Here is a 14686-nt window from a genome sequence, read left to right as displayed (position 1 = left end):
CTGGACAGATTATTTCATTGGAAATTTGCATGGTTACGCTTGTAGGCAAAAAAAACAACAAAATTGCGTTTTCCCAATGGTGTTGATTACGTCTCCTATGCAAACATGGGCAGTACAGACGTACACCCTAAGTTGATTTTATCCGTAATTTCCACCAAAAATATATAGCTATCTACCAAAAATTGATAGTCTAGGTCTCTTTTTATAATAAAATTGGTCTTTGAGGTAGAAATTTTTAAAAATGGCATCCGGCATTTTTGAAAAAATAAGATTGAGTCGGGAAAAACGGACACTTGGCGGGAAAGATGGACACTAACTGAAAATTCAAGTTTATGTACTCGATAAGTTTTGGAGGTCTTCAAATATGCCTTAAAATTATCTAACAAAAAGGCTAGACTAAAATCACCTAGAAGGGCTTGTAATTTTTTTCATATTTTCATGTCTAAAATAGCTTCCGGCATTCGGATTACGTTTTAGAAACCGCTCTGCTGATTCGTCCATGATATGTGGTTGCACTTGCAAACGTAGTTAGTGGGCATCTGTCACTTAAAGAAGGAGGAGATAATCATATTGTTTCCAAAACAAAATGTTTTTCTTTTGTCGGTGAAGTGTCCGTCTTACCCGACTTGATTAGTATTTTATTTTCGTCAATATTTCTGGAGTAAAAATTAGAAAACTTCTCCGCTGATTCGATAAACTGGTAGAGAAGTGATCATAAACATTCACGTAACGAGAAATACCCCGGAAGAATTACTCGATGAGAGCCTTATTTTCTGCAGACGAAAATGTACATCCAGCTGCAAGGTGCAAGGTGCACACAGTAAGTGTCAGAGGTATTGATACAATGTATTGCAAGTTTGTACATCATTAAAATTTAAAATAACAATGTAGTTTATCAAATATACAGGGGTGTCCGTCTTTCCTACCCTGCCGTCTTTCCCGACTTTCCCCTACTTATCATAGGAGAGAAATATTATTCAAAAATCTTTCTTTTCCTTCATCAAAATTAACATGTACAAATTATCTGGCCAAACAATATCTATATTTTTTTTGCGAAAGTAATAAAATAAAATGAAATTAGCGATACAGAAATAAAATGTCTTCTTAAAAGCTCTACATTAAAAGTAAAACGAAAGTTGTATGTAGTGGGTATTGAATTCTTGTTTTTTTAACAGGGGGATAAGCACACTCTTGTAATTTGTCATCGGAAACAGAACTACTTCATCATCATCCATTATTTTGTACACCGTCACCATTTAGAATCAAAAATTTAATACAAAATTTTACTTGACGTATCTTGCCATTCTCATAATGGCGTCGAGTTTGTTCGCTTCTCTAATTTGCTGTTTATGGAAACATTGTTCTCTTTTCAAAGGCAGCTCTCAAAACGGGTACATAATTCGTTCAATAGAGCACCGAAAATTTTCCATGCTAGCTGACCAATCGAATGAGCATATATTATCCCTGCATCGACAGCTAAATAGCGGGAAATTCCCAACATAAACTGAAGAAATCCCACCTTCCATCGGACCATGCACCTCTAAGCTGTATTTCAAACTACTGCTCAAAAAACATTACAAAACAAACTCTCCAACGTAATGAGGAGTGAAAGGTGTTCAAGAATGTGTTGCTGTATGGATTTTACTAAGCTTCAATTAAAGTTGTACCTGAATAGGTTAAACCCACAGAATGAGCACAGGCAGCTTCACTGGACGAGTCGAAAGGATTCTATGTTTTTCTATGCCCGGATTAGTGACACAAAATCATTAATGGCTTTGACGATCTGAATCCATAACGACGCTCGTACACGAAAAGGTTATTAAAGTTGATGCCACAATATAATTTTGACAGTGCCTGGTTGAACAACCCATCAAATGCGATGAGAGTTGCAGGTATCCCATCTTTGAAATCTACAAGTATCGTGTCTCTCATCATTTTCATTCAACTTTTATGGTATTGGCGTTCTGTTTGGTGGGCGTTTCCATTTTCAAACTAAATTTAAAAGGCAAGATGATGCGTTTACTCTATTGTCGGTTTATGATGTGCATTACGATGGCGTGTGATCAGATCAAATAGTTCACCTTGGATTGTTTCAAATCATACTACAAAAGGTAAACTAATATTAAACTAACTAACAGTTTTCTTCTTAAGGCTGTAGTTTTTATCGTTAGCTTATTCAAACAATTGCAGTGAATATTGACTGCAGGTCGCAGAACAACCATACCAAAATCTGATGAATGAAATTTGACTCAACATTGAAACAACAATTTGAAAACATATACTATCACGGAATAACATACGTATCATGGATATCAAAGTGGCAATTGTTGAAGCGAGGTTAAGAGGGGACCCCGGTCTGGAAAATCGGAAAAATCTACTCGGACGATTTGGCTGAAACTTTTTATCAGCATGTAAAAATGAATTATCTAAAGCGTCACATAACGGTTTTTTGATATCTCATTTTTTCGAATTTTTATGAGCTTCTAAACTGCGATTTTCATTTTGGCAATTTTTCGAATAATCAAAAACCCCTATGTAACGCTTCAGATATTGACCTAAAGTTTCAAAATATCCATTGGAATTCGTTCTGCGACACCCCGTTGCTTCAGAACCGATACCACCAGCGAGCTACCCATTTTCAGACAGCATATACGGATCCAGCTGTCAACAACGTAATAATCATTATTTGTGCACTCAAAAAATGGAAAATACATATTCAAATAAACCTTAAACAATAACGAAAATACCCGAACAATTCACTTTATCCCTAACATCCGAAACAAAGAAAAATAACGAAAATTTATTATTTTCCGATCATCCAGACAGAGGTCCCCCCTCAATGCTGCTTTATTCCCTAATTCGTTGAACATAACATTCGTTAAAGCTCTGGGCTGCAACTTGTCCAGACAAAATTATACCTAAGATTCCTGTCGATATTCAATCAAACTATTACAACATTACAACAAATGTCTAGAAACCCCAAGCACAAAAAAATACTGTAGGATTTGTTGGGAGCAGGAACAACATCCAAACCGGACCTGGCACCGAAGAAATCCGATTGGCGTCAGGAAGATGTAAATCTTTCAACGGATAAGCACTGCAAGTGGAGCATGTTAAGGATAAAGGTAAGTTTACCCATTTTCACCATATTACTTGCGTATTCAGACTTTCTTTCCAACCGAACTCACATGAAACCTAATTGAAAGCTGTCATAAACAAAGATTTTGGAGGATCATTCCAGCTATCTGGAATTGTCTTTCGTGTTATGAATTTGGTTCCGTATTCACTACTTGCAATGCACTGAAGAAGGAACGTGTGTGTTCATGTTCAGCATGTTTATAGCAGAAACGTATTGCAGGACAACAATAATTCGAATGAAATTCTACTGGGAGATTACTGAAACTAAATCAGGAGTAAAACGGCATCAATAGGTCTCCACACTGGCATTCTACCAGGTAAAGGGTCAACATGGGACTGAGATTCCGACTAGCCGAAACCGATATATCTCAATTGTTTTTATTGTACTCTATGAGAATCAGACGAGAAAAACCAGGCGCCGTGGGATTCCGCGCGAGCCCAGACGGTATGCTCGACTAGTAGTTTCTGGTACACAGGGCGTGGCTCTCAACGCGCCACATACTGGATTGCTGTCAGGTTGCTGATCCTTTTCTAATAAAATTACAGGTCTAGTTTTGTTGGCGAATTTACAAACCCGAAATACCACATGCCTAAATATGGAACCAAAGTTTTCCGACGGATTGCTATAGGGGAGTGGGGGCATAGTGGTCACCCCTAAGGAACATGCCCGTTTCCAGCGTCCACATACCGCTTCAATTCGCGTTTTTCGAAGAATATTATGGTTTAACTCATTGTTGTTCAAGATAGCCAACGGCCTTTTTTATAAAAAATCAAAAAAGTACATTTTTCATCATTAGAAAAAAAGGTGAAAAATCGAACTTTTTTTTTGCTAGGAGGCAAAGTGGTCACCTAGTGGGGGCAAAGTGGTCACCCTTATATATCAAGCTTAATGGAATAGATTTATGCTTTTTTTTTCGTCCAAAATTGTTCAAATCATATTTGATATAGTAGGTACATGTTTGAAATAAGCTTGGCTTATTCACCTATAGTCTCAATTTAAATTTTCTCATACATACAAAAACGTAGTAAGAAACACATAACGTTCCGCATAATGAAGCTTGGTTTAGTTTGATTTTCCAAGGGTCAAAGCCACAAAAGGAAACTCTTCAAGAGCAGAATGTGATGAGGTATATCAGCTTTAGTAAACAGTAATTAATCGCAGAGATTAAACAAAATATCTGTTCATCTCTCCTAGAATATGTGAACAAACTGATGATTTGTCCAACATATCAAATTGAATAAAATAAATTTCACGAGAAATTACTTAGATACCATGCGCACAGAACTACGGCCGAATGGCTATCGAGAGAGCAATTTCTGTATTTATTTATATTTTGACATGCGACAGCTCTACTGAAGAACAGGGTGACTCAAAAGTCATTAAATGCTTCGAACATAAGGGGATTATCAATACGGCTTCTATAGTCAATAGTTTTACTACCAAACAAGCGGGTGATCACTTTGCCCCCCATGACCAATTTGCCCCCACTACCCCTATACAGTGATGGCTCTATAATTAGCACAATCCATATTTGTATGGAATGAAGAAATAAAAACCTGAATTCAATACCCAATACATATTACTTTCGTTACTTTCGTACTATTAATATAAGGCTTCATGAACGCATTCTTTTTGTTTTATCGTCATTGCGATTTTATTTCAAAACTTTCGCAAAAAAATAAATAATACTTATTGGCCGCATAGTTAATTTTGATAAAAGAATAGAAACGACTATTTTATTTTGAAGTTTTCAGCTTCAATGCGTTGGCAACATCCACAACAACATTATTTTTGTCATTCCGTAAATCGGTTATTTTGTAAATAATCATCACGCAAGAGTAAAAAAGAAAAAAAAACAATGGATGGGTTATACCTATGATATAACCGTAATGTTGACGTAGGACTGCTGTTGGCTTAGAAATCATTTTTGTTTTTTCAATTAGCAATAATCGCACCTAGGATGTTCCTCATTGTGTACGATATCGCCACTGCGCAGAGCTATCTTTTGTGTGTTTTGATTAAATTATTGATTAAACCAGTGAATGAAAGAAACAACTTACGAATTCGATTGCAAACAAATCCCAAATTATAGTAGTAGTTATCGCAGCAAATAGTTATCAACATTTTGTCTAATCATTAAACGGTAAAAACGCAAGTGAGTACAAAAGTACCCGCAGCTTGCATCTATTTTGCAATGCCGATTTCCTCAGGCTCCATGGTTTTTAAGTCTGTGTTAAGGAAACATCCATTCATTCCAGCTATCGTACCTCAATCGTTGCGCAATCACAACTGAGTGGATTTCCGTGCGGCACTCGCTTATATACCGATTGGCGTGATTTCTCTAGCCAGTTTTGAAAGCAAATTTTGGATCAAAAGGAAACAAGCATATAACGCGTAGACATTTTATCTTTCGAAAGAAGTGCTTATTATACCACGCTTTCATTTTCGAAACTTTGAACTTACACCCCAGTATAGAAATGAAAGATGTAGTCCTACGACAAAATGTGCACCCATAAAATCCAATATAATCCACATGTAAGCTTGTTGAAGTGTTGAATTTACCTAGTAATATCGTGCAGCGCGTACTTTAACACGTTCGTCTTCCAAAGCGACTTTTTTGAGTTTCTTGCGGAGCCAACTTCCGAATAAATTATTAAATGAAGATCAAACTTAGTTTGTAGACAACTTTTACATGATCTAGCAATATTTCATTCCATTTGAAGATAAATTGACAACAATAACACATGCCAAAGTCATATTACAGGCAAACCTGTTTTTGTGCGGTCCCTTTTCGCGTGATTCCTCATTTGTGCGACTCTTTTTGTGCGATTTTATTATGACATCGGGTCTTGAATCACACAAACTAATCGCACAAATAATATGATCTCACCTAAACAGTCACACAAATGAGAAATCGCTCAAAAAGCAACCGCACAAAAACAGGTTTTCCTGTATATGGGATTCGCAAAAAGCTGCAGTACAAACCATCCGCTCTATTAATTAATAAAAAAATATAATATAAACATTATAATGATATGGTTATAATTTTATTTTTCTACATAATCTATAGTTACACTTAGGTGCCTATTCTATCGAATTCCTTTTAAAAATCCTGTTCAATTTGAACGAAGAAAGTGTCACCCATATCTGGGTGACGGGGCGACGAAAGGGTAAAAAGAAATAAAAACATTGACAACGATTCTGAAGCTTCAAACCAAACGTCGGAGTGGAACTGCCGACCGGCAACTGCGTAGAATGTCATAAGGACCTACAAAGCCAAACATTTGGCATCTAGAGCTCGACAGCTATTCTCTAGAAAAAAATTGTTATATATGATGGAGCGCTTTTTATGTTTTTTTTTTCCCAATATATATTTTTATCAAGGCTCATATGGCGTTAGCCTGACGGGGCCGGAGTTCAATATTTTGACAGTTTTTCTTATTATCTATGTTAGTAATATGTAACCGATTACTCGCGGTCGGCTCGAGGTTAGTATTACAAGTGTTCTCGTAATTGGGATGTTGCTGTCTCCAATGCTCTGTACGTGTGCCCGGCACGGGATACTTCCTATTGGGATGCAGCTGACCATTAATCAGCGACGCCCCCCTTGTATGTACCCCATATCTAGCGTGGTGCGTCTTCTCGACTCGAGGAATCCAGGATAGAATGGTCACTAGCCGGCGCAATCATCAGCTCGTGTAGAGTTGTCATGAGCGGTACAACCTTTGGCTCTTGTTGAATCATCAGTGGACTGCACAACCTTTGGCCCGTGTATCTGTAAAGAGTGTGTGTATGTATTGCCGCGACTAAGTAAAAGTTTATAGATCGGATAGGAGGGATATGAAACAGGGACACAGTAGGAAACATCATTAAACGTTGAAACGCTTTTTATGTTGATGCCATACAAATGAAACATTAATTTCTGCATTACTCGGGAATCAATCAAGCAAACGAAACCAAATTTGGTATGTGGAGGTTGCAATAAATGGTTCTATGGTGGACAGACACTCCTCTCGCTTCTCTAAGGAGGAGCTGCTATACAAATGAAACACAAATTTCTGCATTAATCGGGAATTAATTAAGAAAACGAAACCAAAGTTGGCATGTGAAGGTTTTAGGGCGCAATAAATGGTTCTATGGTGGTCAGACACTCCGCTCCCTTCTCTAAAGGGGGCTGCCATACAAATGAAACACAAACTTCTGCATAACTCGAGAAATAATCAAGCAAATTGAGCCAAATTTGGGATGTGAGGATTTTTGGGTAGGAGAAGTGTTTCTATGATGGTACAACACCCCTCCCTCCTCTGGAATGGAGAGGGGTCTCATAAAAATAACACACATATTTCAACCAAACATATTCCAACCAAACATGACAATCGAAAATTTTCGAAAATCTATTTGATGCCATTTGATGTTTGCGCTAACGAAATTGATCTTCGTTCGAAAGTGGAAATGGATTTTAATGTGATAAAACGCACTCTTATATCATCTTCTATCTATATAAATAAATATGGATCGCCGAAAGTGTTGATAAGAGCAAAACTCGAGAAAGGAATTGTCCGATTTAGAGCTCTTTCATCTTTTCTTTATCAAACATTTATTCCATGTAACGAAGAAACATATTATTTGCAAGTGGTTGAAAAATCTTGAACGAGAATTGTGTCTGAAAATAATTTTATTCTATAATGACGAGTTTTGCTAGAAGTGCTAGGAATTTTACAGTAAAAGGTAATTTATAAAGGTAAATTGGAAGATCAATCAATGAACAGTTTTGCGATTGGACCCACAAACGTGGGCTTAATAAGAAAACGTGGATGTGGTAACGAAAAATAAGTTTGGGCGAGACGAAGTTTATACAAATGCTGTACCAGTATGAGAGGGTAGCACATTTGCTGTTATTTTTAAGCTCATTTAGTGTTATAAATTACGATGTCAAAACTTTACTTATAAACTGTAAATTTTTAGCAGCCCACGCTGCATCAAAAAATGTGTAATTTCCTTGATATGCCACGAGCGCTGACATCGCATCTCTTGATAATCTTCGAGGAAACAGTCCTTTATTCTAGCGCATTTATAACTCTTAAAAACTAACATTTGTATTCAGCATTATTCTACACTAAATCACTAAATGTATTGCAAAATGCAATTCGTAAAAATCTGTAGATTCGAAAGTTTTTCAATTCTCCAGAAACTTCGTAGGATTGGTTGAGAGGCAAATACGCATACAGTTTGAAACTGACACCAATCAGCGTTCAATAATATTCACAGCATTTAATCATGGATAAAATGCTTGATTAAAATCGAAGATGATATTCATGGTGCTCTTATAAAAGATGATCTGAGTGTTATTTATAGGTAGTTCAACTCAACTGTACTCTCGTTTGAAAAATTACAGCTCAACATTGAAATTCAGTATACCTATATCGGAATTGATATCGTGGTTTCGATATCAAGATTTGTTAAAAATAACCCAATTTGAAGTGCTTCCATTTCAGCCATATCCTGGAACGATATGTTTACTCGACGCTTCGATTGATTTACTACCTTTCAACCCCTTTTTCGGATCATTCGGCTGCCTTTTCAACTGGTTTTCTACCTTTCTTACATTCGAATGTTAGGTGCTCCCTGAATGATTCTATCACCCGTTCCATGGCTGATTTAGAAACGCCCAGTTGGGATGCATGAACATTTTCGTTTTGTTTGTACACAATTTATTCACGCCGTTTTGGAGCTGTAGCTTTAATCACTGTATCTAATGCAATGCAATTTGGCAGGTGTAAACAATACACACCAAACTGTAAATTCAGTAAATTCAAACTGTAAATTTACACTATTTGATCACGCCATGATTATCCTATAACGGGTGCAGCTTAGGAAAACATAGTACATATCATATTTGAAAACATATTTTTTTAAATATACTCAAACTCATCCGGACTTTTGGCATATACTTACAAAATTTGCCCCGTACTCCAACGGTTAATAAACTTAAAAACTGTCTGAACTTAAAATTTCGAAACAACTGTTTATAATCTATCTATCCCTGATGTATTAATGGAATCATTCTGAACCTTATAGCATTGAAATGTTACGATAGTACTTTGATTTAGGGATGGTACAGTGTGCATCATCTAATATTTGATAGAGTCCCCGATCAGTTAAACTTTCTTCCTGCAAATCGTTTTAAAAATTCGAGCTAACGTAAGATATCTCAATATAGCAATTAATTTTCTCGAAACAGCATGAATGTGTGCGGTATGTTCTGAATTGAGGACAAAACAACACAAAACGCCTCCAGTAAATACACATGAAATGGACCAATAAACTAGGGCAAACAAAAGAGACAATTTATTGTTTTATTGATCCTGTGTCTGACTAGACAAAGAAAAGGACAATTTGTATAACAAAGGACAACCACGCACAATTTTCCTTAGTTTATTACTGAAACCGTTGCACTATAATCTGAACATCGAGTAGTAACAGGAAAACTGTCCTGCCTCGCAGCTCAAGTGTGGCCTGTTACCCTCGGAATCGAAGCTATGGGATTCCGTCAGTAATAACAAGATTATGTGATTCCTCTAATCCTCGTCGTCGCCTTTACATCCCTGAGACATTTTCTAGGCAGATCACTTCGGTCGCCGTGAATGGCTCGTTTGGGGCCGTCTACGCCCCGCTCAAAACCCACCGTTAGGATTTCTCTCTCTCTTTCTGCACTGCCGCATCCGACGGATGACTTCTACTACAGGTAATCCTACTGTGTAACGGGTGCAAGCCTGTAGAGACTTGTCTAGAAACGGGAAGGTAGCAGGCAGACTTGTGTTTGTTTATAACTGACATTCCCCCCTACTCCTACTCGTTTCGATCTAACATCTCTGTAGATTCACTGACTATCGGAGATGATGGTACTTAAAGGGAAAAGATCAAGGATTCTGCATCAGTTCTCTGTGCAGCGTCTTAGCGTCTACATCTACGTATATTTCGGAGCCATCACAATGGAATCCACGCATAATAAGTCTTTCTTCGAACGCTCATCTCCGCTTCGTCAACCGATTCGGTTCAGGAAACGCCAATCGAAGGCGCCTGTTTGCTTGAGCCAATCAAAGGTCAATCATCCACTGGAATCACCGAAACAAGGGAGCAGCATATCCGTACTATTGTGCATCGATCTTAACGTCACAAAGGAAGCGTTAGGCAGAACCAATCCGGATATGTTCGAGGAAAGTTTTCAATTCGACGATGGAACCCTACCTTTGACACCACAGATATCACCCCGCATGGATAGGAGAAAATCTTTCAGTAAGCTTACAAGGTCGAGTTCATCCACCGTTCCGGGAAAAATAAGCGCGAAGCAATGGAAACGTGCCACGAAAGCCGTTGCCAAGATACTACGAATGAAGCCAACAATGAAAGAACCGTACGATAAGATGTCTAGCTGAACAAGTGGTGGAACTGAGATGTGGGAAAGCTGATAATATCATTTTCTACTGATTATTCTTATGAGCTGTTATGTATTTATCAAAAGGCAATATCGCAAATAAAATCTGTTAATGTTTCATTTCAAATAGTTTCATAAATTGAGTTAGTTCAACAAACTAAAAAAATCTCCCAATAAAAATAAATTGAATGACCATGGGTTAAGCAAAATTATGGAGCATAATACGAGGGAAGACGAACCAAATACACTGGCTTCTTTTTTTTTGCGATTTTTTTCCGTGACCATATTTTACGCGATTCTCACAAAATTTCGCGATTTTGTTTACGTAATTTTCTTGAAACGACGCGATTTGGCACTGCCTACCGCTGCTTCGTTGGGAAGAGAAAGAGAAGAAAACAAATTTTGCGAGAGTGTGTGCGAGTGTGGTTGTGACGCGCACCGGTGATGGTGTAATCTTTTTTTACGCGATTCTCTCGAAATTACACGATTTTTTTACGCGATTTGCTCGAAATTGAAGGGCAAACACGAAATTATTGCGACACCGAAAATGTCTTGCCAATTTTCTTATAATGTTTAGAATCAAACCAAAATTTTAGGGTAGTTTTATACATATATTTACTTCAAAAATCAAAAGAAAAGTTAATCGATGGACCCTTGAGTGTAAAATTGAACGCATTTTGGCTTGATGCCCTCCATCAAAGTCTCCAGTGTCATCCGGTACCAGTTTCTCAGTTTTTTTTTTCCATTTTCTTAACATGTCATTTGACTGTCTTCTTGCTCTTCCGAAGTTCCCGCTTCATTATTGCCCAGTACTGCTCCACCGGGCGCAGCTCCGGACAGCTCGGCGGGTTCATGTTCTTTGGAACAAAATGGACAGAATTGGCCTCATACCACTCCAGGACACTTTTAGAATAGTGTCATAATGCCAAATCTGGCCAAAATAGCGGAGCTTCGTCGTGCTGCTGCAAGAACGGCAAAAGGCGCTTCTCGAGGCACTCAGATTTGTAGATCTCGCCATTTACTGTGCCCTTTGTCACGAAAGGCTCACTCCTCAGTCCGCAAGAGCAGATGGCCTGCCAAACGAGATATTTGGAGGCGAACTTCGACATTTTCTTCCTCTTAAATTTGTCGTCCACATCGAACTCTTGCCGGTGAAAAACTCCAACCTCGGAATTTGCTTAAAATCAGCTTTTATATACGTTTCGTCGTCCATCACACAGCAGCCATATTTTGTCAGCATCTACTCGTAGAGCTTCCGTGCCCGAGTTTTAGCCGTCGATTGTTGCCGCTCATCGCCATTTGGGAAGTTCTGTACCTTGTATGTATGTAGTCCAGCTCTCTTCTTTGCATTCTGGACGTAGCTCTGCGACATGCCGATCTTTTTAGCCAAATCACGGCTTGAGACGTTGGGATTTGCTTTAATCATCCGCTTCACCTTTCCCTCCGTCTTTTTGTTCTCCGGTCCCGGTTTGCTTCCAGCTCCTTTGCCGTGGTCCAACGTCACCCGCTCGTGGAACCGCTTCAACACTCTGGAGACGGTTGAATGGTGAATGTTCAACATTTTTCCCAACTGCCGGTGCGACAGGTCAGGGAATTCCAGGTGTTTGGAAAGTATCTGTTCTCTCGACTCGCGTTGGTTCACCTCCATTTTCGTTGAATCGAAAAACACGACTTCGAGTTTGACAGCATGTAGACAATACACATGCAAAATTTGGTTGATTTTTACCCAATGGTAAAAATGTTATGCCCTGTTGAATGTGTCGCAATAATTTCGTGTTCGCGCTTTACGCGATTTTTTGCTTCGCGCACTTATCAGTAGCTTAAAAAAAGAATTCAGTGTAAACTTCAGAAGTGCGCCTGGTGGCATATGGAAGTTCTATTTCCCACTCAACACGCCTGCGCAGTTTGGAGGCATTGCTTTCATTCAGTTTGTTTTGAGTAAAGATGGGTAAGTCAGCTCATCATGGTGAGCGGCTCAAAGCCTTTCAGCTCATACAAATGAGCTTATCATTTGGAACAGCTCATCAGCTCTGTTGACGACTCCCGTGGAACGACCCACTTAACGTTCCTCCTTATTCCGACCGGTGCAAGCTCATTGGCTCATTGGAGCTATTATCTACCAGGCGCCTTACATTGTTCATGTTCATCTTCGACATAATTCATCCATTTACTGTCCTGAACTTCTCGCACAGATTCCTTTATGTTACATATTCAGGAATCACAGAAGTGTTAACCACATATACGAAGATATGTTACTACCTTTATTGAAATACTGTATTAATTTAAGCGAATAACAATTTTTAGAAATCGGGATAAAGAGAACCGTGTGTAGCTTTTATTCGATCTATATTTTTATAACTGCAGGCAGTGGCGCCAGAACGATTTTAGGATAATCTAACACTGTTTGCATATACAACATTTCTTCCCTTCTTTCTTATTGAATCGTTTACGGAGAGTATCTGTTCGGAGGGCGATGATTTCTTATAGAACGCCGCATGATAGTAGGAGTTGGGCTACCAGTTGGTGTTCGGAACTCTGGAGAATCGGGATGGACAGGAGCACTTCTCGCACTGATTGGTGTAGAAGAATTCTCCGGAAAAGTTGAACGGTTCTCGTAGAAATGGATGCGCCTTGGAGCCTCTTGTTGGCTAGAATCCTCTGCATCAGTTGGTTCGATTAGCTGTGGACACTTGAAACTGTTTCTCGACTGAATCTGGTCGACGTGACGCTTGAACCGTTTACCTTCATAGGCAATCTCATAATGTAGATCTCCAAGTCGAGCCGTAATAACTCCGGGAATCCATTTTTCCATACGAGGGTTGCCGGATAAGAAATAGATCTGTTGATTTAGGACGAATTCACGGAATGATGGTTCAAAACGAGATTGCTGCTTGTTCGTAACTCTCATTTGTACGTCTTCGGGCCTCAATAGATCAAATCGCGTTCGAATACTCCGACCAAGGAATAATTTAGAAGGTGATTCACCGGTAGTTGCGTGTGGTGCTAGACGGTATAGCTGTAGAAACTTATTGAGATTTATGTGCAACGTCGACGCTGTAGTTCCCATGGCCTTCAGAGCATCTTTAGTAGTTTGCACGTATCGTTCGGCTTGGCCGTTTGTTGCGGGGTGATAAGGAGCCGTTAACTTGTGAAATTTGACTCCACTTTTCTGTAAAAACTCTTTAAACTCTGCTGCAGTGAATTGGGGGCCATTGTCCGACACAACGGTTATTGGTACTCCATATCTCGAAAACAACTCATCCATAATACTAATCGTTGATGCTGTCGTGGTGGTATTGGTGACCTTCACCTCCAACCATTTACTGTACGCGTCTACAATAATCAGTAACATTGAGCCTGCCACTGGACCCGCATAATCTATATGTATTCTTTCCCAGGGGCCTTTGGGATACTGCCAGTGGTGTTCACTAAACTTCGGGGGAGCGTGTGCTTGACGAGCACACTCAGGGCACGATTTTGCTGTGTTTTCGATGTCAGCATCTATTCCTGGCCAATAAACAAACGAGTGAGCGAGGCCCTTCATTTTCACAATCCCAATATGTGCTACATGGAGGTCTTTTTACACAAACTGTCGCAGCACTGGCGGCACTACAACTCTGTATTCGAACACTAAACAACCTGCAGCCAGCGAATATTTCACCTCCGGAGCTTTATAGCCAAATCGTGACAAATCAGAACCGGCTTCCAAAAGTTGAATGATTTTACCAAGACTAGAATCTTTGCGTGTCTCTCGAGCGATGTGATCTGCGCGTATGGGTAGTTGTGCAATTTGACGAAGAGCAAATACGTCGAACTCGTCTTCACCGATGTCTCTTCCCTCACGAAGTGAAAGTTTGTTTACTTGTTCCTTTGTTGGTGGTCGTGTGATACGAGAACAGTAGTCTGCATTTACGTTCTCCTTCGTTGATTTGTACACAACGTCGTAATTGAAATGTGCCAAATAATCAGCATAATTGGCCATTCTACTGATACACAAATTTGGGAGCGATTTAGTAGGGTGAAGAATTTGCGTCAACGGTTTGTGGTCGGTGATTAGAGTGAATCGGCCGGGGCTGTGGCAACCCTATCCCAACCAATGCAAATTGAGCGTA

General features: G+C 39.1%; 1 protein-coding gene and 1 pseudogene across 1 annotated transcript; both read right to left on the bottom strand.

Moving 5' to 3' along the window:
- Positions 1 to 5062: 5062 nt before the first annotated feature.
- Positions 5063 to 5139, bottom strand: LOC129781016 (U4 spliceosomal RNA; annotated as a pseudogene).
- A 7881-nt stretch (positions 5140 to 13020) lies between these two features.
- LOC129774299 (uncharacterized protein K02A2.6-like) lies at positions 13021 to 14118 on the bottom strand. Its single transcript, XM_055778017.1, has one exon. The coding sequence runs from the start codon at positions 14116 to 14118 to the stop codon at positions 13021 to 13023; it is 1098 nt and encodes a 365-aa protein (XP_055633992.1).
- Positions 14119 to 14686: the final 568 nt, after the last annotated feature.

The sequence above is a fragment of the Toxorhynchites rutilus genome, chromosome 3, assembly GCF_029784135.1.
Source record: "Toxorhynchites rutilus septentrionalis strain SRP chromosome 3, ASM2978413v1, whole genome shotgun sequence".
In the NCBI taxonomy this organism is placed as follows: domain Eukaryota; kingdom Metazoa; phylum Arthropoda; class Insecta; order Diptera; family Culicidae; genus Toxorhynchites; species Toxorhynchites rutilus.
This window is presented reverse-complemented; position numbering and strand designations above follow the sequence as displayed.